Source organism: Arvicanthis niloticus, chromosome 12, assembly GCF_011762505.2.
Source record: "Arvicanthis niloticus isolate mArvNil1 chromosome 12, mArvNil1.pat.X, whole genome shotgun sequence".
Lineage (NCBI taxonomy): Eukaryota > Metazoa > Chordata > Mammalia > Rodentia > Muridae > Arvicanthis > Arvicanthis niloticus.
Genome location: NC_047669.1, coordinates 24,791,168 through 24,814,722, shown reverse-complemented (window position 1 = coordinate 24,814,722; position 23,555 = coordinate 24,791,168). Strand labels below are relative to the sequence as shown.

At 44.9% G+C, this 23,555-nt stretch overlaps 2 protein-coding genes across 4 annotated transcripts in view; one reads left to right on the top strand and one right to left on the bottom strand.

Annotated features, from left to right (window-relative positions):
- The window catches only part of Nr1i2 (nuclear receptor subfamily 1 group I member 2), a 40,987-nt gene extending 31,144 nt beyond the window's left edge, over positions 1-9,843 (top strand). The window contains exons 3-9 of one of the 2 annotated variants that reach the window (XM_034515572.2): positions 4,498-4,631; positions 4,949-5,136; positions 5,973-6,124; positions 7,402-7,544; positions 7,689-7,805; positions 8,059-8,164; positions 9,580-9,843. In XM_034515572.2, coding sequence (XP_034371463.1) covers positions 4,498-4,631; positions 4,949-5,136; positions 5,973-6,124; positions 7,402-7,544; positions 7,689-7,805; positions 8,059-8,164; positions 9,580-9,724 — 985 coding nt within the window. In that variant the 3' untranslated portion in view covers positions 9,725-9,843. Of the gene's footprint in view, positions 1-4,497; positions 4,632-4,948; positions 5,137-5,849; positions 6,125-7,401; positions 7,545-7,688; positions 7,806-8,058; positions 8,165-9,579 lie in introns of both variants that reach the window. The other variant, XM_034515571.2, reaches the window with a different exon arrangement.
- Positions 9,844-12,833: 2,990 nt separating this feature from the next.
- The window catches only part of Gsk3b (glycogen synthase kinase 3 beta), a 142,183-nt gene continuing 131,461 nt past the window's right edge, over positions 12,834-23,555 (bottom strand). For both annotated transcript variants that reach the window (XM_034515876.2, XM_034515875.2), the window contains one exon: positions 12,834-18,304. In XM_034515876.2, coding sequence (XP_034371767.1) covers positions 18,237-18,304 — 68 coding nt within the window. In that variant the 3' untranslated portion in view covers positions 12,834-18,236. The remainder of the gene's footprint in view (positions 18,305-23,555) is intronic.

Below are 23,555 nucleotides of genomic sequence, written 5' to 3'. Positions count from 1 at the left end.
CACCTCATCCCCCTCCCAGCCCCCCCAAACCTTCTAGCTTGACTCAAATACTCCCATGTTTGCTTTCAAGTGACTAGGAGGGGTTTCTCACTCACTTTCCCTTTCTGTCATCTCCCCTTTAATGCTTTAGCATCTTATGAACCTAATTTACATAACAGTCTAAATTGTTCAGATCCACCAAAGCCTCTTCTACCCCGTAAAGATATCTTCCTAGCCGCAGGGGGGCACAGCAAAGCTTAAGACTGGTGATAGCCCTGACTTCCTTGTTAAGTAACCTTTCTTCTTCTTCTTCTTCTTCTTCTTCTTCTTCTTCTTCTTCTTCTTCTTCTTCTTCTTCTTCTTCTTCTTCTTCTTCTTCTTCTTCTTCTTCTTTTTCTTCTTCCTTTTTTTTTGAGACAGGGTTTCTCTGTGTAGCCCTGGCTGTCCTGGAACTCACTTTGTAGACCAGGCTGGCCTCGAACTCAGAAATCCACCTGCTTCTGCCTCCCAAGTTCTGGGATTAAAGGCGTGCGCCACCACCGCCCGGCATGTTTTAATTTCTTAACTCTCATGTCAATACACTCCTACCTGGCCCTACAAAAAGGAACTAAAAACACTGCCTATCTCTTGCTTAATTCTCTCAGTAATCACTCCTATTGCTCCGTTGCCTTCTAGTCTGCATATCCTCGGGGACTTCAGCCAGAGATAGCAAAGAGTGTGATGGACACTAAGAGTGTGATGGACACGTGAGCCCACGTTCCTCAGATGGCTTCAGGTTACCCAGCTTTTGCCTCAGAGAAATGAGGCTCAATCTCTCCACTTGTAGCTCATGCAGACTGATCCCAGCTACTCACATCCCACAGCCTCAAAAGCCAGAGTTCCAGAGGCTCTTTCATTCCTTGTTTAAGTTTTTCTCAGTTCACTCAGTTCACTGTTTATGATGAACGCCTGTGGTGGGCCATTGTCAAAGAGTCTTAGCTCTGAACCATGGGGTTTATCTCTTCCGCTGTATTAAAGGTTGAACTGAAGAAGGTCTTCTATCATTCCTACCTTTCCTTTTCCCCTTATAATCTGGTTCTCTCCATGGCTTCTCAGTTTGGGATCTCAGGAAGACCTCTTTTCTTTCTCATGTCTTCCCAGGTGTGAGAGATGACAAGCCAAATGTTTATCCCTTCCTCATTTTGCCCACGTTTCCCACCCATTGGGGGTGGGCAGTGTTAAGGTACACTGTGTGTCTTTCCCAGTATACTTCCTCCCTTCTCAATAGGGTTCACTGGTCCATTATCAGATTGTGGAGTGTCCCCGTACTTGAGTGTCAGACCCCATTTACCAAGGGGATTTGTTACTCTATGCCATGTAAAGGAAAACGGCTACCCTAGGGTCCTCCCTCAAGGATGCTCTACTCTCAGATGGCTCAGCCTGATCTACATCTCTTATCACTCTCTTCAGGGGTCATGCAATTGCTCACATGCACACACTTTGGTTCTGTTGTTCCTTGCTCAAGTACCCATATGTCATACAACTTTTCCAGGGGAGACCTGAACAACTATGTACCTCAGGTAGGGCCGTTGGTGATAAGTCAAAGACATGATTCCTCAGAGCTTGGTGAGTGAGTTTTTTGGAGACCCTTGGCTGAGGAGTTAATTATGGGAGCATGGATGACTTGAGCAGGCGTAGCACTGAATGGTCCCCCCCCACAGCATAGCGGATGCCTTAACGAAAGCAGCTCCAATGAGGTTTTCCTGCACAGTTTGCAGTTAGCCCCCACCAGAGTCTCCTCTCCCCCCAGAAATTGCTTATTGCTTATATAACTTCCGGGAGGGGAATCACTGGAGTCTTTAGTTTTGTGAGCTTAGTGAGTCTTCTGAGCCTCCCCTTTGTCCCCTTAGGGTGGAAGGTTCCAGCCTAACTTGGCAGCCCCCTCCCCTTAGTTTTTGTTAGTGATTAGTCTTTTGAATGGAAATGAATTCAAGCCAAGGCCCCACCCTGTAAGGCCAAGATGTGCTGGTCATCCTAAGGAGAGTCATCCTAAGGAGAGGTAGGCACTCAGCAGGGTTTGTCTGTCACTGGAGAACTTACAACCCTTGATGATTCCAAAGGGGCAGTGCAGCAAGCTCTGGGTTATGACCAGGTCAGTGTCCTCAGATCCCTGACTTTGAGGACAGTGTGGTCATGAGGAGCTAATCTCAGGTCACTTGGGGCTAACTCTGCCAGAATTGGTCCAAAGGCACATGGATCCAGGGAGACACGATCATTGAGTGTGTGGGCTACAGTGGGGAACACATCAGCAGTGCCAGGCCACGTCCAGTCACAAGTCACAGAACACTTGGATCAACTCATAGGCCAATAAAGGAATGGTGGGACCGATTGAAATGAGGAATCTCAGGTCTCCTGAGTTGACGAGCCTGCATTTTTCTCTTCTGCCAACCCAAGAGATCTGGTTGTAGTCTGGCTCCTCTTGGAAAAACATAGTGCCAGGAAATCCAGACAGTGAAAAGGATGCTTATCCAAGGGGCAGGAAAATCCGGCCCAGAAGTCACCACCATATCATCATGTAGGTTAGAGCTGGCTTGAGCCTACTCCTGAATCAGTAGCAAAAAACACCAGCTAAATTGCTGAGCTGAGCATGTACCACAAACCCACACATGAAGGTAGGTTCTGGTTCTTCAAACCAGAAATCTGGCTTCTATATCGACTGGTCCCAGGGGTGTGGGAATCCTCCCTGTTTGGGTGCCATCCTGGCATACCTAGAGGGAGGTGAGGCATCTGTGCTTGGGAACTTGGTTTCTTAGTAAGCACTTATCAAGCAAAGTTTGTCACTTACCTGGAGGACAAGTGATGATCAATCTCCTTCACTGTGCCAGGGGGTGACAGATGAATATTACAGGGTTGGTTTTGAAAACAGAGCCATTAAAGCTATATAAAACACATAGACCAGCATCTGACACATTGCATGCTTTTGATGGATGCCAGTCTCCTTTAGCCATTCTGGGGGCACTTGGGGGGTAGCATCAGGGCCTCTTATCTAGGTCTGCAAAGATGAGAGTGTGATGCTCACGGGAATACTCCCAGGCTGATGGATGGTCTGAGCCCAGCAAGCTCCAGCGCTCAGGCCTGCCAGGCACAGTCAGCTCAGTCTCAGGTTCGGAGCTTCCAGCATCACTCTGTTCTGTTTCCATCCTTCCAAGCCAGCTTCTCTTTATTTCCTGCACTGTTGGACAGAGCAGAGGCCAGCGCTAAGGTATCAGTTGGGTCATCCAGATGTGGAGATGAAGAATAACCAAGTTAAAGCAGCAGTGGTAGGTAGTCTGGTGGGAAACTCAGGATGGCTGAGCTATAAAGAGTGGTCTGACTGAGATTTCCGACATTACTTACAGCCTGCCCGCAGGTACCTCTCTACAAAGGCCAGCAGCCCTTCAGCACCCTTCAGTCTAGTGACAAAGAAGCCTCCCCCCCCCCCCCCCGACCCCCATACACACACCCTATTCTACAGAACTCTCAACCTCCCATCCCAGGCCAATCGGAGCTGGAGAAGAGCAGGGGCTTTATATATTAAGAAGCTGCTGGGGGCTGGGGGTGTGGGTGGTGGGAGATTTTTCTCTGGCTTTCTTTTCCAAGGAGAAACCCAGTTAGAAACCCATCTCTGGAAAGAGAGAGAAAGAGGGGGTGGGGCATGGAGGCAGATGTTCCCGTGTCTCCACCAGTCAAAGATAGTTGATATATCTAGGTTGGGTATTGGGTTACATTTCCGATTGAGCATTACCAAACTTATAAAGCCTTTGATTAACATTTTTAAAAAATGTATAAAAGCAAAAAGGAGGAGGGGGAATGGGATAGGGCTTTCTAGGGAGGGGAAATGGGGAAAGGGGATGGCATCTGAAATGTAAATAAAATATAAAATAAATTTAAAAAATGGAAAAAAAAAAAAAAAAAAAAAAAAAAAAAAAAGAGCCGGGCAGTGGTGGCGCATGCCTTTGATCCCAGCACTTGGGAGGCAGAGGCAGGTGGATTTCTGAGTTCGAGGCCAGCCTGGTCTACAAAGTGAGTTCCAGGACAGCCAGGACTACACAGAGAAACCCTGTCTCAAAAAAACAGAAAAAAAAAAAAAAAGAAAGAAAGAAAGAAAGGAAAAGAAAAGAAAGAAAGAAGGAAAGAAAGAAAGAAAGAAACCCATCTCTGTGGATACCATGAGTAACAAGCTATGAGGAAGGATGGGAGGGATTTAAGAAAAAGGCCTGGAGCCTGCTTTTGACTTGTTCTAGGAAGAGACACTGGGGTTACAGGTGTCCGTGAAAAGCACACGTCTCATTTTCTGCAGAAACATCTCAGAAGGTCTCTTCTTCTTTTGAGTCCTTGACCTTGGGGTAGACCGCCAATCTACACCTGCTCCGTAAAATCCCTGGTGTGCGCTACCTGCTGCTGGCAGGGGCTGGAGAGACAGGTCATGTGGCCTGTAGTGCCCGGTGGAGGAGCTGAGCGCCCCTCATTGACTAACTGATGCTCTTTCTCATCCCACAGAAGGGCCATGAAACGCAATGTCCGGCTGAGGTGCCCCTTCCGCAAGGGGACCTGCGAGATCACCCGGAAGACACGTCGGCAGTGCCAGGCCTGCCGTTTGCGCAAGTGCCTGGAGAGTGGCATGAAGAAAGAGAGTGAGTGGTGGCGGGGCAGGTGGCTCAGACTTGGTGGATGGGGGCATTTGCCAGAGAGCAGAGGAGCCACAGCACCTAAGCGCGCATGCGCATTTTTGAGCCTGTAGGACTTGAGCGACACAGGGCACCAGTTCTCTGCTAGGGGAAGCGTAGAGGGAGATGCAGGTCAGGGCTGTGTCCTTTCTTTTCTCTCAGCTGTCCCTGCATGATCCCTTTTGTTCCCAGTCATAACTGTAGTCTTGGTGGTGTATGGAGGTTGGGGGAGTGGGATGATCCTGACGGGGCGCATATGCAGAGTCCTCTTTGTTAACACACAGTGATCATGTCCGATGCTGCTGTGGAGCAGAGACGGGCCTTGATCAAGAGGAAGAAGAGGGAGAAGACCGAGGCTCCACTGCCTGGAGGGCAGGGGCTTACTGAAGAACAGCAGGCACTGATCCAGGAGCTCATGGACGCTCAGATGCAAACCTTTGACACAACTTTCTCCCACTTCAAGGATTTCCGGGTAGGGGGCTTAGAGCTGTGACCACACCCATGGCTATACCTGCTCCTCAAAGTCACTTTCCTAGGGTTTCTTGTGGTCAGAGGCACCACGATACCCCTGAGAACTTGCTAGAAACGTATCCTGCTCTCAACCTCAAACTCTGGGATGGGAGATCTTTTGGTGATTCCCCAGCCGACTGTCCTCAGCGGGTAGGGACCAGGTTAAGATTAAGCAGAGGCAGGCATGTTGCCCCCACTGAGATGTGAGAATAGCCAGGAGGAGAAGGGGTATGGACTTCCTGTAGGCTAGCTCTATCTTTGTTCCCAGTGCCACCACCCCCCTCTTCCACTCCCCCACAATGGTGACAAGTCGTTCAGGTGACTGGACTAGCAAAGAAGAATGGTCTAGCCTTAGTATGTGTATTTCTATCTACAGCTGCCAAACAAAGGGTTGCTCAGGGTACATTATGCAAAAAGGTCGTCCTTACCCTTCACACTGACCAGGAAGGGATATGACTATATTAATTCATAGAACATCACGTGTCAGGAGACAACCTGAGAGAAGAAACACAGGCTATGTGTATACATGGATGCACACACACACACTGTGTGTGTGTGTTCGCGTGCACGCACACCTGTGATTGTGACTGCAGTTGGTCACCTGGAGCCAATGTGGGGACTCGCCTCTGACAACACGCTGCCCCTCCTCTCTTTGCCTCCTGCCCTTCATCCCAGCTGCCTGCGGTGTTTCACAGTGACTGTGAGCTTCCAGAGTTTGTGCAGGCTTCACTGTTGGAAGACCCTGCCACATGGAGTCAAATCATGAAAGACAGGGTTCCAATGAAGATCTCTCTGCAGCTGCGCGGGGAAGACGGCAGCATCTGGAACTACCAACCCCCTTCCAAGAGCGATGGGAAAGAGATCATCCCCCTTCTGCCACACCTGGCCGATGTGTCAACCTACATGTTCAAGGGCGTCATCAACTTCGCCAAAGTCATATCCTACTTCAGGTAGGTCTTGAGGGCTGAGCGGACAGATGTAGAAAGGAAGAGGAAATGGTCAAAGTTTGCAAAGAATCTGCAATGAATCCCTATGAACTTGGGAGAAACTGGTGCCAAAAGATCCTCTATTGTCTCTGCCCCTGGGGGACCATTGCTACTGGAGAATATGGGCCCCTCCCTATATGGTTCAGTGGCTTTGTTGCTGTGGTCTTGACAGACTTCCCATTTTGGAATAAGAGCTCATCGTGCTAACTTTGTAGGGCTGATGTGTGAAGTAATAAAACATCTGAAGATTGGTACATGCTCGTCATCAGACCTTCCTAACCCGCATAAGGATAGAAACCATGCCTGGAAAATTTCAGAGTAAAAGTTAAGTTGGCAGGAAAAGGAAGAGGTTCATAGTTTGAAGAAGAAGGGACAGGTTTCTAGTTGTCTGCCATCAAGTAGGCCATGGGGAAGGTGGATGGTCCTATAACCTAACAGACCACATCTCCCCAGAGCTGGGCATCAACACCCATGACAAATGGTGTCAGCAAGAGAAGCAGGAACCTGCTGGAGTAATGAGAACCACTCACTCCTCCATAAGACGGAGTCTGCAGTGCTAGGGGTGACGATAGGTGTGTTTGTACCTGAGCCTCCCACTTTACCTGCCTGGCCTGGTCAAGTGGGGCGGAATCACACACGCAGGGAGCACATTTCCAGGGAGAGAGCAGATAATAGGAGAGGAACATGGGGCTGTCATCACTAGAGAGAAACAGTGGGGGACGTGTATGCGTTAAATTTTACATCAGGTAGCAGATATTTTCAGTGCAAGGCATGACATGCATAGAAGGATTCTGCTCTGTAGAAACACTTCTGAGAAGGGAAGACGCTACTTGACCTGAAAACTCATCAGGATTTACTTAAAGGGGCAATCACTCCAGATAAGGCAAACAGAGGCAGAAGCTTGTAAGGCTAACATGGAAAAACCAAGACATAAGTGTTGGTTAGAGGCTGTGTAGGGTGTTGGAAGAGATGGGACAGGCTACAAGGGGGCTGGACACAAAGCTAAGAAAGCATGAAGCTCCCGGGGGTAGTAGGAGAGAAGACCTTGGTGGGCAAAATAACCTGATGTCCCGGATTGAGGGAGAGAGATTGGAGAAGACCTGGAAGGAAGTGCATCCTCAGAAGAAGGCTGCTCCATCTCTCTCTCCTTTCCTCCAACTTTTGACTTATGAGCTAGGGACTGGTGCCAGCCTCCGGACAGCCCACCTAGGGGCTGTCAACCCTCCTGTCCTTGCTGCCAGGGACCTGCCTATTGAGGACCAGATCTCCCTGCTGAAGGGGGCCACTTTTGAGATGTGCATCCTGAGGTTCAACACGATGTTCGACACGGAAACGGGAACCTGGGAGTGCGGTCGGCTGGCTTACTGCTTCGAAGACCCTAATGGTGCCCAACAGATGCCTGGCAGAGGGAGGGAGACAATAGCCAAGAGAGATTGGGGGAATGGAGGGAAAGAGCTCGGTGAGGGACAGCTGGGTTCTTGGGTCAGGTTCCTGAGGCGCTGGCTGTCTATCCTATACTCACCCACAGGTGGCTTCCAGAAACTTCTGTTGGATCCATTGATGAAATTCCACTGCATGCTGAAGAAACTACAACTGCATAAGGAGGAGTATGTGCTGATGCAGGCCATCTCCCTCTTCTCCCCAGGTGAAGGCTCTCCCCCAGCTGCCGGATACCTCCAGTGATTGCAGGAGGCAGCAGCCCCTTTTTCTGTCCGCCCCAGGGAAGGTCTCAGGCATTACCCTTGCTTCCCATCACACCGGCAGACTGCACAGTCTGTCGGTTTCCTTTGGTGGGGTGGTCGGCCAGAAATTTTTTTTTTTTCTCCTGGGCTGGACTGAATTTTCCTTTGCTCCATTCCGACCTGCCAGGACCGCAATGCCTTTTCTCTCCCACTCAGATCGCCCTGGTGTGGTACAGCGCAGCGTGGTAGACCAGCTGCAGGAGCGATTTGCCCTCACTTTGAAGGCCTACATTGAGTGTAGTCGGCCATATCCTGCTCACAGGTGAGGAGCTGAGAGAGGCAGATATGAGGTGGTCCTTCCCTGTTGCTTCACTTTTGACCTGATCTCCAAGGGCCTGCCATACCCGAGGCAGCTTCTGATGACCGAGTTTCTGGGATTGTTTTGTGACCTCTACTAAGACTTCCGGCCTGAGTCTAGCTGAGGGATACACCCAAGGCTTTCTACATTTCTGTCATCAAGATGTGGGAAGAGCCTGGTTCTACTGTCTTTTCTATAGGGTCTTCTAGCAAAGGCCAGTGGCAATCAAAAGGAGGGTAAAATAATGATACCATTCATAATGGTGGTGTATCTATTTTTTTTGTTTGTTTGTTTTGTTTTTTGAGACAGGGTTTTTCTGTATAGCCCTGGGTGTCCTGGAACTTACTCTGTAGACCAGGCTTGCCTCTGCCTCCCAAGTGCTGGGATTAAAGGTGTGCGCCACCACTGCCTGGCGGCAGTGTATCTATTAACAGCTACTATTGATTGGGAAGTGTTAGCTCTGGGATCAAGAAGTTTATGTATATTATAACCTATAACCTTCAAAACACTCTTCTTCGGTAGGTACCAACACCATTGCAACACCCAGGATTCCACAGGGTGGGCCTGTGGAGCCTGGCAGCTAGAGGATTGTCAGAGCTTGTGACTCAAAACAACCTGCTTGGGGCTTGGCACAGATAAGAGCTCCCAGGCTGCCACCAGTCCATAGATTCCTGTATCCTAGTGTGCCCAGACTCATGCCCACAGACTCAAAGATTTGATTACATTTGATTACAACAAGCCCATGGCTTTGAAGATTAAGGCTGTTTGGGTGTATTATATAGTATGGGACTTGACACTTCGATCTTCCGGTGGCTTGCTCTCACTTTCATTCATTCAATTACTTCCTGCAAAGAGGCTCGGGGTGCTAGCTTCCTTACCTGTCATGGGGAAACTAAAGTAACTGTGTGTTCAGATGTTGGAGAGGAGGGGGGAGGGAGGAGAGAGGAGAGAGGAGAGAGGAGAGGGAGGAGAGAGGGAGAGAGGGAGAGAGGGAGAGAGGGAGAGAGGGAGGGAGGGAGAGGGAGGGAGGGAGGGAGGGAGGGAAAGAGAGAGAAAGAACATTCTAGCTTGGAGGTCCTAGCTGTGTGGCTACCCAGTAAAGACCTTAACCAGGATAATGACCCCCCTCACCTCTAAGTTAACCTGTAAGGTCTGAATTTTCTCTGGGGGACCTCAGTGTCCAGGGACTCAAGTCAATGGGTGGGGAAGGAGGAAACAGGTAGCACCTTCAACTTTAACAGGCAGAGGGGCTGTTCTGCCTTCTCATGTACAGGCTGAAGGAATTCCAAACATCCTCACTGGGCTGTCCTGAGCAGGTCAGTCTGGTGGGATGAAGAGGGGTGGCCTGACACCCCAACTTCTTCTCTGGCTGCCTACAGGTTCCTGTTCCTGAAGATCATGGCCGTTCTCACTGAGCTGCGTAGCATCAACGCCCAGCAAACCCAGCAGCTGTTGCGCATCCAGGACTCGCACCCCTTCGCCACCCCTCTCATGCAGGAGTTATTTAGCAGCACAGATAGCTGAGTGGCTGCCCCTGCATGGAGGTCTCATGGGGCAGCCGGACCCAGACATTCTGAATTGCCACTTCTGGGGCTAGACAGATGGACACACTGATAGCCACCAACGCCCTCTGACTGCAGCTGGCTAGCATTTCTCAGGAAAAGGACCTGGGAGCCCCCAAGTTAAGCCTGTGGAAAGTGCTGGCCTCTAAGTTAGACAATCTTTGTGGTTGGGAGTAAACCTCTAAATTCCACTAAATTATCAGGTGTTAGGTGAGAAAGGCCGGACCAGGCCAAGCTATGTAACAGTGTACACCCACACCCCACCCAATCCCAGCCCCAAGCTCCTTCTCGAGCTGCTTGTGTGTTCCAGACTTGAGCTGACCTTCAGGTACTCAAGTGTCACTGCCAAAGGAGGCCAGCAGCTTGTCATGACCTTGTTCTGGACATATCAGTCAAGTTCCTGTATCTGGCCAAACACACCGTTAATCACTAACAATGTGACCAGCTGTGTGTGTTGTGGGGGGGTGGGGGGGGAGTACACAGCACGGATTCAGACGTGGATCCCGACCTCAGACTTTAAGAAGACAAAGCTGAAACGGCTGTTCATAATTTGTAAAACCTTCCTGGAATAACTCATGTGGAGCCAAAGAAAGGGTGTGTGACAAGGAGCTTTGTGTGGGGGTCTGAGCTGTGCTGGGGTTCTGTGGGTCCCTGGAAGCCAAGGAAAGTTTCCCAAATACCAGATGCGTGTGGAGGAATGGGCAAGAACTACAGCTGCGGGCATAGGACCTGTTTGTGACTAGGGTCTGGCTTGCTCCCAAGGCTGTGACTTACGACAAAACTACAGTGACAGACAATAGATGTATAACAGCACAATTACCTTTGTACATCAAACTCCGCACACACCTGATCTCAGAGTGCACGTGTATGGCAGTGTCTGCCTCTTCTAATAGTTTGTAGGACTGTTAGTGCCTTTCCCCAAGTTACACCTTAATTTTTTTTCTTTTTCTTTTCTTTTCTTTTCTTTTTTTTTTTTATTTTTTTTTATTTTTTTTTTTTTTGGTTTGATTTAATATCAGATCAAGACAGGAGGACTTCAATAAGGAAATTTTGGGTAGAGATAGAAAACATTTTTAAGAAAATTTATTTTTGCATGAGTACGTGTGTGCACATGTGTGGGTGATGGGGATCAGAAGCGGGCACTGCATTCCCCAGAGTTGTAGTAGTCACAGGTGGTTGTAAGCCACCAATGTGGGTGCTCCGAACTGAACTCTGGCCCTCTGGAAAAGCAGCAAGTGCCTTTAAACAGCCTAGTCATCTCTCTAACCCTAGTTTCTGGATTTTTCTTTTCCTGGGGAAGAAAAATATGTGAGAATGAGAAAATAGAAACAAAGAGAGCTGGGTAAATAGAGACTGAGGTAAGAACACAGCGTTCAGAATAGATCAGACGAACAGTGAGGCCCTGTCTCAAAAATAAAACAGAAGAGAGCTCCTCCATCCCCAAAACCAAACAAAATCACACACCACACACACACACACACACACACACACACACACACACACACACACACACACACACACACACACACACAGAGTCATTTACCAATTACTTCAGTGCCACCTTTTGCAAATCCAACAATCTGCTGGTAGAACATAAAAATGAATTAATTAATCACTTGCTTTTGTGCTTATTGCATATAAACATACACATATAATGTAAGAAGCAGTAACTGAAATTTAAATATATAATAATATTCGGTTGCAAAGAAAGCTGGAAGTAACTGGATTTTAACAAACAGGTAATTACTTAACTCTACCCATCTTACAAGCAGGACAAACTGTAATAGCACCAGATCAACACAAGCCACAGAAGTAAATATACTCTCTACTTCTACTCCAACCCCTCCCCAGGGAGGTAATGAAATCATGTTTGGGAGAGAAAATTGAGCCCGACCCTGGAAATTCGTGAATATAGCCTTCACTCCATAAAATTTGGAATAATTAAAGATTTGGTTAAAACTAGAAATGTATTTCTGATTTGGAAGTCTAAACTCAACTCCATCCATCAATAGAAGTGCTGTCATCTCTCCTTCCTCTGGGAGGTTACCTGTCTGCTACCCATCCAGAAGCCTGACAGTGGCTAACTGTGGGTTCGGGTAAGGCTAAGATTAAGATGTAATACAGATTATACCCTCCACCCCAGCTGACTTTTTAAAAACACCCAGGGAGTGTTCCAAACATTAAACTGGCAAGGGCCTAGGAATTAGACAGTAAGCACTTATTCCAAGACTAGCTAAGAGTCCAGGTTCCACAGAAGAGTACACCCAGAATATCCATTTTCTCAGCAACCAAGGTTAAGTTTTAAGACCCAGATCCAACCTTCTTGCTCTCCAACAACCATTTTCCTCTTCACTTCCCATCCCCGAGCTTCTGAACAAGTAGAAGCAAGCATTGGTTTCTAGGCATCTTGATGGTGGCCACCCCTTTTTCTGGTTTCCTGCTCAAGAAGGGATGGTTAATTTTCCAAAGTGCTGGGAAAAAGATCTGTGTGGGCCACCATATTCATCTGGTTCTCCCATCAGTCAACAGCCACTCAGCAGCCATTGTCCATGTATCTAAAGTCCTGACATGGCCTTTATGTGAGAGGCCCCAGAAGCAGCCCTTCCATTTCTGGAAAAAAGAAAAGACTTATGGACAAAAGAAACCCACCCCCAACCCCACCATTAACCAGCTCTTCCCAGCTCCAGACAACTTGCCTGCTTCCAAAGCAGTCACCCCCACCCCCCAGGTTTTCTTTCCATAGCAACAGCTCTTAACACCTGAAGGTGCTTAGAAAGACCATTCCATCCATCACCCTGCCCAGCGGCCTTCACAAACCACCCATTCCTGTCGTCCCACAATGCAGCACTACTCTTTGGAAGGACTCAGACATAATAAACCTTTCAGGGTTGTGAGAGGCAGCTGGCAAGTCCTTTAGTCCCAATTCAAATGGCTAACAGAAGACCTATCCAGAATGGCAGTGAACCTCAAACCAGCCCCCACCCCCTGGAATTACAGGCATGTGGTACCCTATCCAGCTTCTCCCCAAAATGTTAATGTAACCATCTCACTAAAGAAAAGACCACACTTAGTCGAATATAAATTTGTCTTTATTGAAGCAGCAGTCACATGACCTTATATCTAACCTTTAGGCCTGACAATGAGCCAGCCCTAAAAAAATGGTGTTTGTTTGCACTAAGAGACATAACACGTTAACATACATTATCCAGTACTGGAAATGAGCAGACTCAAAACACGTGTTGGTTACATGGGTGGTACAGACCCAATGTCCATGGTGTTCATGGTTTACAGAGACTCCCAACAATCATTACTAATAAGATGGAAGTTAAAATAAATACAGCCACACCGAACCATGGACATAGTAACCAAAGACAGCAGCTTATACATGTTTTTACAACTATCCCTTTCAGGGATTTTCTTTTTTCTTTTTCTTTCCCCCAAAGCAGTGTCTGCAAAGCTCTCTCTACATTAAGTCCAGGGGTTTCCAAGCCAGAAGCTGCACCTCCTGTCTACACATCAGAGCAAGGTCATTTCAAAGAATCAGAATCCTGACTTTTATAAGGAGGAGGATTTGTGTCTCCCCAGTCAGAGAAGATGGCAGTGTGACTGCATGTGGCAATGGCAAAGTCAGTAGGGTGAAGAGAAAGGGGTGGGCTCTGAAATAAAGACCACACACTTGTGAAGTTTAATTTCATTTCCAGGCTAACCTACTTTTTATTGAATGCAAATTACAGTACCAGTTAACTATTTCCAAACCAAGTCACATAGAACAAAATGTATTTACAAGGGAATGGGGGAAAGGGAAAAACCATTGCGCATACTTTCCACAAAAAAGTTTATATTTAAAATGAAAAAAAAAAATTCAGTCACAGAGGCATTCAAGTAGAATGTTAGACGGCGATGCTTTTCCTTATATCAAGACAGAGCTGCACAAGTGTTTGCAATAGTTTGTATACAACCCACAGTCCTCTATATATATATATATATTATAATAATAACTTTGTTTAGATTTGTTTTTAAGATGGAAGTGGTCACGCTAATTGGATGTGTACAGGCCCAAGTGATCCGTCGCAACACATTTATAAATGCTGACTTTACAGGCAAGCACATTTCCATATACCTATCTGTATCTGCCTGCAGACAGATACAGTTACGAAAAAAACTTAAAAATTAACACAAGGAAGTCTACTTTGTCAAGCTAACCCCTTATGTACTGGCTGTCATTTTGCTTGTGGAGAAAGCACAACGGAGCAATGGACTTGAATAAAATGGCATAACCCTGTGAAAAGGATCCAGACCCCAAGGACTGCGTCCGAAGACTCTCAGGAGAGACCTTCGCCTGGACTCCACTGTGCTTCTAGTTGTTTCTTGTTTTCAGTGGCTTCAGTTTCTACCGGAAGAGGCAGGTTTCACCATAAAGGGTGCTTACTTTTCATACAGGGAAAAAACATGTTTTCATCTCTGGGATTAGAACAATCAGTAGTGTAAATAGGAATCAGACACAATTTTGATTTAAAGCAAAGAAAAAAAAAAAAAAACCCAACTCTGGGAGATCTGGCATTGGCCAAACTTTCTTTGGAAGATTCCAAAGTGTAAACCCTTGCAAAGGGAAGAGAAGGTAACAGAAATGCCAGTGTCTTTACGTCCACAGGGATAGAGAACACAGGGGTCCTCTTAGGACCTCTGCATTGGCATGGACAAGATGGCTGCGCAGCTATTCTCTGCTAAAACACAAACCTAAGAAATGGGTCTAAAAAAAAAAAAGGACTTAAAAATCGACAGTATGTCATGGGAGAAGGTGCTCTCTTCTGCTGTGCACAATGAACTCGTGATGTCTCAAAAATAGCAACCTTTGGTTTGGTAGTGATTTTTTTTTGTTTTTCTTCTTCTACTCAAGACACATGAAGTAGTTGGTGGCAAAACAAATATTTTTTCTTTCAAAAAGGCCATATTAGGCACAGTTAAGAAACTGATTTTTAAAAAAGAAATTAAAATGACATTTCATCCAGCAAGGTGGTCGGAGGGAGGATGGGGCTCAGAGTCCCCTCACAGCCTCATCTGCACAGCGCCCCTGCAGTAACTGCTAACAACATCACCAGGGCACCCAAATGTCACCAAGACAATGATTTATTTTTTAAAAAAATAAAACAAAACCAATCTCTCTTTCTCTCATTTCTCTCATTTGGGAGGGAAGTAGGTAAGGAGAGAGTGAGCATGGGAGGCTCCCAGAATCTGCTTAAAACTCACTTTAGGACTTGGAGAAAAGACAAAACCCAGTCTACCTGACACCCTCCAGCTCTGGGGCCCCAGCTCTCCACCAAGTCCTGGGACGGACTAAGTGTGAAATGAAACCTGTCACTGTTACTGAGGAGACAGACACACCCAGACCCAAAACAAAGGCAAGGCTAGAATGAAGTGACATTTCCAACATGGTCTCCTCTCCCAATTCAGACTGTGGAGCGGGCAAAGGTCCTGATCTGTTGTTACTTCAGAGGGAAAGGGGGCCACAGGGACACACGGATAAAGGAAATCAAAAAACAAAACAACAACAACAACAACAAAACCCAAAAAACCCAAAAGCATGGAAGCGAAGGCACTCCAAACTATATAGATACACTATACATTGCTAGAGTTATTGTTACAATAATACAGGCCGGTACCTACTGTACAGAGTTAAAACTATATGGCTTTAAAAAGCTCGTCTACATTTTTGTCTGGTTATTAAACAGAATCACTGCCCTGAACAGTAACTTTTTGCTCATTAATAACAGTTCCTGGGTCCACATATTTACATACAAAACAATAAAACTTAAGTTTAAAAACATTGAAAGAAAATATAATATACAAGCTTGAATTTGGTGAGGAGCTTTTAATTATTATTTACAAAAAGATATTCAGAGACCCGGATCTCACTTGGATAAGAGTTCTGTGATCCTGCCATGATCCTTGAGAAAGAAAAATCGTGCACCTTAGCCCTCATATACGCATGCACGCCAACACACAAGCAAAAACACACACGCACACACGCACACAGACAGAGAAAAGCACCTGACTTTCCTCTACTCTTCTCTTACCCCGTATCTAGGGGTGGGGATTATTTGCTAAAACAAGCACTGATTTTTATGGACTCTAGCAAGTACACCAAATATGGAGTACTGTCTGTCTGTCTGGGCAGTTTCATCTGAAAGCAGGTTCCCTTCTCAGGCCACAGACCTGCTTGCTCAGATTCTTTTACAAATTCTTTCTGAAAATGGTCTTCCAAGTCACCCCCTTCAAGGAACTATGCTGTCAAATATTTTAATTCCAGAAGTCTTTCGAACTGTAATTAAGAAGCACTTTACGAAAAGTGCCTGTTTGTTTGATTTGGGCATGCTTTCTTTCTTGTCAAGTCTCATCTAACTGGAGGTATGAGAAACCCCTTTGGTGGCCCGAAGAGATTATTAGCCAGCCGCACAGTCAAATGACTCGAGATGTCTTTCTAGTATCAACTCATTGCGGCAGGCAACACGACTCTCCTGGAGAGCTACACACATGGTGGAAGAGGCATGGCAGGGTGCTAGGGCCTGTGTTAGGGCTGTCAAGAGACTCCTTTTCCTAACCACCTTGAGGACAAGACCTCAGCATGACTTAAAGTCAGGTAATGAGGGTCAAAGAGTCTGTGTCTCACACATAACCAAGGGCTCTACAGCCCATCATCAGCTAACCTTGGCAGATGGGTGGGGAGGGAGTGGGAAGGAAGGAAGGAAGGAGCGGTGGCCATCACTCAAGTGATCTTTAAATGTAAAAGAGAACTGATTGTGCCTTAAAGATTCATAGGTCAAGTAATGGCCCATAAGCACCAAGATTCTTTTTAGAGTATATAAGGCCCACAAAGATACCAACCTTAAAAGTATCAACAAGCTAGGTATGAATTCTGTTCCTCACTCAAACGCATCCTTCAATCCTCCTTGCTTTCCAAGGAATATTGCTTTTTCTTCAAAAAACAAGAGACTGATTCTTACACCATTCATTGATAAACAAAGAAAACAAAAATAAGACTCTTAATGGTGATGGTGGGGGAACATTCTTTTCATGATTCAGTCAGTCAATTTTGATACTGTAGACAAAAAGAAAAGGCAGTACTGAATATATGTATATATAACACATATATACATTGATATAATCAGTTTTCCTATAAAGTCAGCAGATACAAGCGACTTTATTATTTTGATGTGTGGTTTTTAATATTCCTACCATTTAAAATCATAATGGCCTATCTGACATGCATCAATAAATAAATTTAAAAAGCATGATGTTAAAAAAGCAGAAATTAAATACAGAATCTAGATTTGGATTTAAAATTAGAGCTCTGCGTAAGAATGTGGCAATTCTTGCAAGCTTGGTTTTCAATTAAAGTAAGGAAAAATAAAGCAGTAGGCTGGCTAATAGTTCACATTATTTAACTATGATGTCTTCTTTCAAGTGTGTTCTTCTGAGGGAAATAACTTTAGAAAAATCTGGACAAATTCATTCACAGTGGTGAGATCTGCCCCTGGCCTGCCACCTTCCTGTCATCTGCCTTCTGATGCACCCAGAGCTGCTCCCTCAACACCATCTCCAGTCTCACCCTAGGGTACTAGCTCAAAACAATACCAAGATATGCAGACAGCCTTTGGCCAGGTGAACCACCACCTCCTCTGGGTGCATCGGATTCTGCAGTGCTCTCTCCTTTGGCAGCCTTCCTCAGCCAGCATCTGCAACACTTGCACTGGTCAAGAGCAAAACAAGCCTTAAGTAACTGATCTTGGATCTTCTCTTAGAGCTTCAGATTTTAGTGACCTCCCTGGGCTACCAACAATACACCTTGTTTTGTTTTTTGTTTGTTTGTTTGTTTGTTTGTTTGTTTTTTTTGTCTGTCAACCCTGACATCAACATGCCAAAGGCCAGTCTTCAAATACCCAAGGATAAGTGTACCTTTTACAAGTGACAGTAAGTCCCTGTTCAGTTATTATACCTGCTAAGCTCCAACCAATTTCAAGCTGTGCACTTTATCAGTCTTACGCCAGACTTTAAAAGAAAACAAATCCAGAAAATAAACCAGCACAGAACAGGTTTTCTTCTGCTGCTGCAGTGGGGCATGAGGCAGGAGTCTGGTTTTTAAGGTATACAATAGTGGACTTCTGATTTTAAAAAGAAAAAGAAGAGATTGTCGTGGGAGAGATTGTGTTTAGTGCTCTGCTCCCCGCCCACCCCACCCCACCTCTTGGATCTCCTGAAAAGTGAGAATACAATGAAACTGGTTTGTATTTATAGATATTTTACAAGGTTAAATAAGAACAACAATAAAAAAATTGAACACTAAAATGAACAGGGGTTTTTTGTTTTTGTTTTTTTTTTTTCCTTTTTTTAATTTTCTTTCCAAACGTGACCAGTGTTGCTGAGTGGCACTCAAGTAAGTGCTGGTCTTTCCTGCGCAGCTGGCTACTTGGGGCTGTTCAGGTGGAGTTGGAAGCTGATGCAGAAGCGGCGTTATTGGTCTGTCCACGGTCTCCAGCGTTGGTATCTGCAAATCCAAAGTCCCGAGAGAGCGTGAGCAATGCTATGACACTGTAAAGAGCACAAGTAGAGCACTTCACCCGCGCAGTGCTGAGGCCCACCAGAGCTGTCACTGCCTGTGGGCACACAGCAATGGGACTTCCTTTCTGCTAGGAGCAAAGTGATGGTGTGGACGCTCGTATGCATGCGCATGCGTATTTAATGTAACACAGACTCAGGGACTAGAGGTCATGTCTGTCAAGGCTTCTGCTACATAGTTGGAATGGTATTACTCGGGTTGGAACCCAGCTCATGGAAAATAAATGGCACTAGCTAAAGATCCTGAGCCATGCTCCAACAGGCCATCTGCTAAGGGCGTGGACAAGGGAAGACACAGCAGACGCTGAGAGCATGCAGGAACCTTACCACTTACGGGTAAGCTGTTTAGTTTATCAACTCCTCGACCACTCTCTAAAAACTGCACCCTTCCTACCTGAACTCTGCATTGCCTTACATCTGTTTAGCCCACTAGGGGGCAGTCAACATGGAATGCTTTTCCTTCTGCCTCCTTATAAATAAGGTGGCCAGAGTCATGCTGCCCTCCAGAGCATGTAAACATCCACCTCACAGGTACATGGCACATGAACCAGAACCTCTTTCCAGAGCCAGCAGGCAGGCTTTCCCAGTACTGCAGAGCCAGGTCTGAGGCTTCACCATGACTTCCTTAGACCTCCCTATGAAAGGGAGTTTCTCTGTTCAGTCACCTAAATTTGGTGCACTTACTAATACAACATGAATTCCTTCCTGTCTAGATGACAGATCCCTTCAGGCCAATTCTTCATTTTTATGATTGAGGCACAGGATGCATTAAAAACGTTTCAGAAGAAGGCTGCAACCCAGTTTCTTCAGAATTGTAATGTTCCTCACAGCCTTTCCTGGCTCTACACAATTGTCACCAAATGCATGGTTATCACCAAACACCCACTTTTAGCAGAAGGTGCCAGGAGGAAGTGCTGTTCTATCTTAAAGCCCAGGACTTGATAGATACCCAACCACATCCACATATAAACCAGTACTGTAGGCAGCTCTGGCCATGGTGACTACCAGGTGCGCCAGCTGATGCCTGCCAAGGTGAATACAGTAAATACCTCCCCCTACCAGCAACCTGCACATTTAGGGTAACTACATTTTTGGCAAAGTCCCATATAACTACTAATTGTCAGATGCCCTTTCACGAACTATAGCCCATTAGTGTATAACCCAGTCCAAACCAGTCTCCACTTCCTCTAAGTAAATTCTAAGCCTGTTTGCATGATCACCATAAAAAGCACCAACTTTTTATGGTACTCATGTAACTGGAAATGAGTTTGCTGTCTGAATAATAAAATCTGTTGGATGTTCATGTTCCTCAGATTTAAAATCTAATGATCTCATTATTTTTCTCAGAATTGTATCCAAATCATTTGATAAGGAGTCTTTATCAGATAATCATGATTACCAAAATCCTGTGCCAGGTGTGGTGCCCATCCTTGCCTACATACACAGTGAGAGAGACCTGGTTCCAGACACAAGCAAATACTTTATATGCAAAATTATAGCTCTTAATTTGTATTTTAAAAAAGCATAAAACAAACAAATAAAAGAAGAGCTGGCTAGAGGCTCAATGTGGTGTAGAAGCTGCTGTACAATGGGTGCTTAGGGGAAGCCAGCTCATCTTTATTACATTAGGACAAAATAGTCAATTTATAAAAGACTCTCGGAGCATTCAAACACTCTGTATGGGATGATAGAGACAAAAGTATCCTGGAAACAAGTGAAAAGATGACACTGCACTAGGTCAACCATCTCTAGAAACAATGTCTTCTCTTCCCCTTCTCAGGCTCCTACAGAAACTCTGCCTCCATCCCAGAACAGCCCTGAGAGGGAATGGGCAGACATTACCACAAACAACCTGCTCTGGGAGGAGGAAGGAAGGCCCAAGGTCATCCTGACATACTGTAGCATCTCCCAAGATGCGTGTACTTATTAGGTTAGTGGTTAGAAATCTCATGACATATCAGGTCCCATAAAACAAAATTTGTGCATCTAGAAATATATTATTTATACTGCAGAGGTAATTTAGTTAAGCTACTCTGAGTAGAAATGGCCCTAATGTGAAGAGATGTCTTTTGTTATAAGATGCAGGGATAAACAGAGCTACCCTTCACTGGAATCCAAGTGAGTCCCTAAACTTGCCCTGAGACTAAAATTATAATCTACACCAGCAAGCTGAAAGCTCCACCTAACACAGTCAGTTTTTGCTTCTCTCTTCATAACACCTATTATGATTTTCATAGCTAGTAATGAAGGAGAGGAAACTCTCCTTAGCAACACATCTTCGATTCTTTCCATGTTATTCCTAGAAAGATATTTGGCACAAGATACCAAGGAAGTCATCAGTCATTGCAAAAATATAAGCAGAACATAGACACCTGTAATCTAGCCCACCCACCAGGGCCCATGGCCTGTCAGTGAGACTACTCATATCCGATCTGCTGATGCCAGGGAAGCTGCAGAGGTAGGCCACGTTCTAAGGAAGAGGCTTGACTGTTCAGGGTAGAGAACTGAAGCACATGGGGTCATGGGAAATATTTTCTCTCTTTCTTTTTTAAGCTAAAAAAAAATCTAAGGAATAATGAAGAAAAAATAAATAAAAGCAGGTAAGTTCAGGGAAGGAAGTGAAATCTGAAGAACACTTAAGAAACATTCATTAGCTGAATCAAGATTTTAAATTACTTTAGGAGGCAGTGGAAATCTCCAGGTAACATTTGACTTAATAGGACAGGACATGCTTTGCACACACAAAATCCACAATTTTCTAGAAGCAGCACCTACCATTCACTCTTTTGTGAAAGTAAGTGAGTTTTCCTTTTTTAAGAAATGCATCTGTCTATGCATGTTGTATATGTGCAGAAAAATGTGCACGCTGTGTGTGTGCTCAGAAACTGTGTGTGTGTGTGTGTGTCAGCCACAGAAATGCACTGACTAGTGTAAAATACTTTGTCACATCACATATTTATACATTTCTTTACTTTAAAGAGTGCATACATACGTCTGTGCCATGGAAACCTGGGGATGGGGGATTCGGTTTGGTCCTTTTACCACATGGATCACAGGTAATTAACAGGCATCCTTACCTACCAACATCCTGCTTTAGGAGAGGGTCTCTCACTGGATGGAGCTCACCAATTAGGCTAGAATGGATAACTAGCAAACCCCAGGGACCCTCCTGTCTCTGCCTTCTTACTGCCGTATTATAAGCAAGTACCACCACAACTGGCATTTTAAGCATTTTGAGGATTGAACTAGGGTCTCATGTTTGCAAGGCAAGCACTTCACAGATTGAGTCAGGGTCTCAAACAGCTCAAAAGGGCCTCAAACTCCTGGTCCCTCTACCTTGTAAGTACTGGGGAAAATGGGCATGTATAACCATGCCAACCTGGCAGGTGTCACTGTAACAATTCATATACAAGTTTAGAAGTAAACTTAACCTTAACAAAGAGTACATACAAACTTGGTGTGAGTCTCTTAAACTGCAAACAAAAACAGCAAGCCTATGGTGCCTCATCTGTAATAAGACCTGCCTAGATCTCTGGACTGTCTGCCATCTCATGTGTAATGTGAGGTTTGTTAAGTGAAGACACTATTAAAGTCCCTGACTTTAACTCTCCCAAACAAAACAAATTAGAACAAGTTTAATTTCCATTTTTGATAGAGCTATTTTTTTTTAAACGTTGGAAAGGGGCTGAGAATTTTCTTGACAACAGAAAGTATTTCCAAAAGTCTTTGATGTTGTTCTGACTCGTGTTTATTTAGTTAGTTAATAAGTTAGTTTATTGCTAAGCAAACAAGAGCAGTAAGCCTAAGGTGCCTCATTTGTAACAGGCCCTGCCTAGCTCCTCATCAGTAACTGGGGTCTCTAGTAGACCTTTCCTCATCCTCTTTGATAGATTTTCTTTGTTTAGATAGAAGAGGCATATTTATGAAGTGTGCAAGTTATATACAAGTGATAGAAAACCAACTGCCTTGTCATTTTAGAATACACCCAATACACAATTTAACATCTTCATCAGTACTGAGAACTATCCTCAAGAGTTTCGTTGGTTGAGTATGATCTTATGTGACTTACTGAAAAGAACAACACATACAGAAATCACTTTCAGAACTGGAGGGGCATCAACTTTATAATGGGTGATAGAAAAATGAAATTTGCTCACTTAGTGGGTTCCAGTTATTGGAACAATCCTGAACAAACAAGATGTAAACTGAAGTCAGGGGCTTCAAAGTTAGTCTCCACAGCAAGATACTTACTAAAAAATCATCTGTATCCTTCAGACCAGCATCCTTTACAGAGAAAAAGATGCTCTGCCTAAGACACCCTCCTACTCCTCACTGTCAACTCATCTGCAAGTCAATCATATGATCTCTGAAGTGTCTGTGTGTGAACCGATGGCCCAGATAAAGGGCTCCAAACACAGGGAATGAGATGACTCTCTGAAGGTGTTGAGAAAACTCTAACACATACACATCCCTGACATTTACAGATGAAGAGTTCTATATATTATGTTCAAGAGATTTTTATGTCATTAAGAGCCATGCTCAACCATAATGCTCCAAGACATGCATATATTTTTTTTTAATACTAAAGATGTTTTGGGGAAAGAAATTTAATACTGATACTCTCTAATTAAAAAAAAAACAAACATTTCATTCATATCTCCAGATTGTCCAGTTTATGAAGTCTGTTGCTACAGCCTTTGTTGTTGTATATGTGATTCCCGTCTCTCTGCATAGTGGCTTTTTCTCCGTCTACTAAATGTATCAGGAAGTTAAAGCCCTAAGCTGGGATTAATGATTTTAAAGTCTGAACTCTGATGGTTGTATATTGTAACATTTTCCAATGAATTTTAATCACTGCACCTGCAGTGGCTACCTCAACACTAAACATAACAGAAGAAAGAAGTAATCACAATACATTAATGCCACTCATGTAACAGATACACTATCTCAACCATTTTCCAAAAACGTGAGACATTGTGACTAACAAATTTATTAGTCAAAGTTTCTGTAGCAAGAACTAGCTACATATTCCCAAAATACCCATAGGATTTTAGGATTCCATCTAGGTAGGTAAAGATTATTGCTTTTCCAGAAGCAGCAGCACAAAGAATTCATCAAGATCTAGGTATCTGGAAGTCACTTAACAGTTTCCGGCCACCAGTTGGTTTCATAGCAGTCAG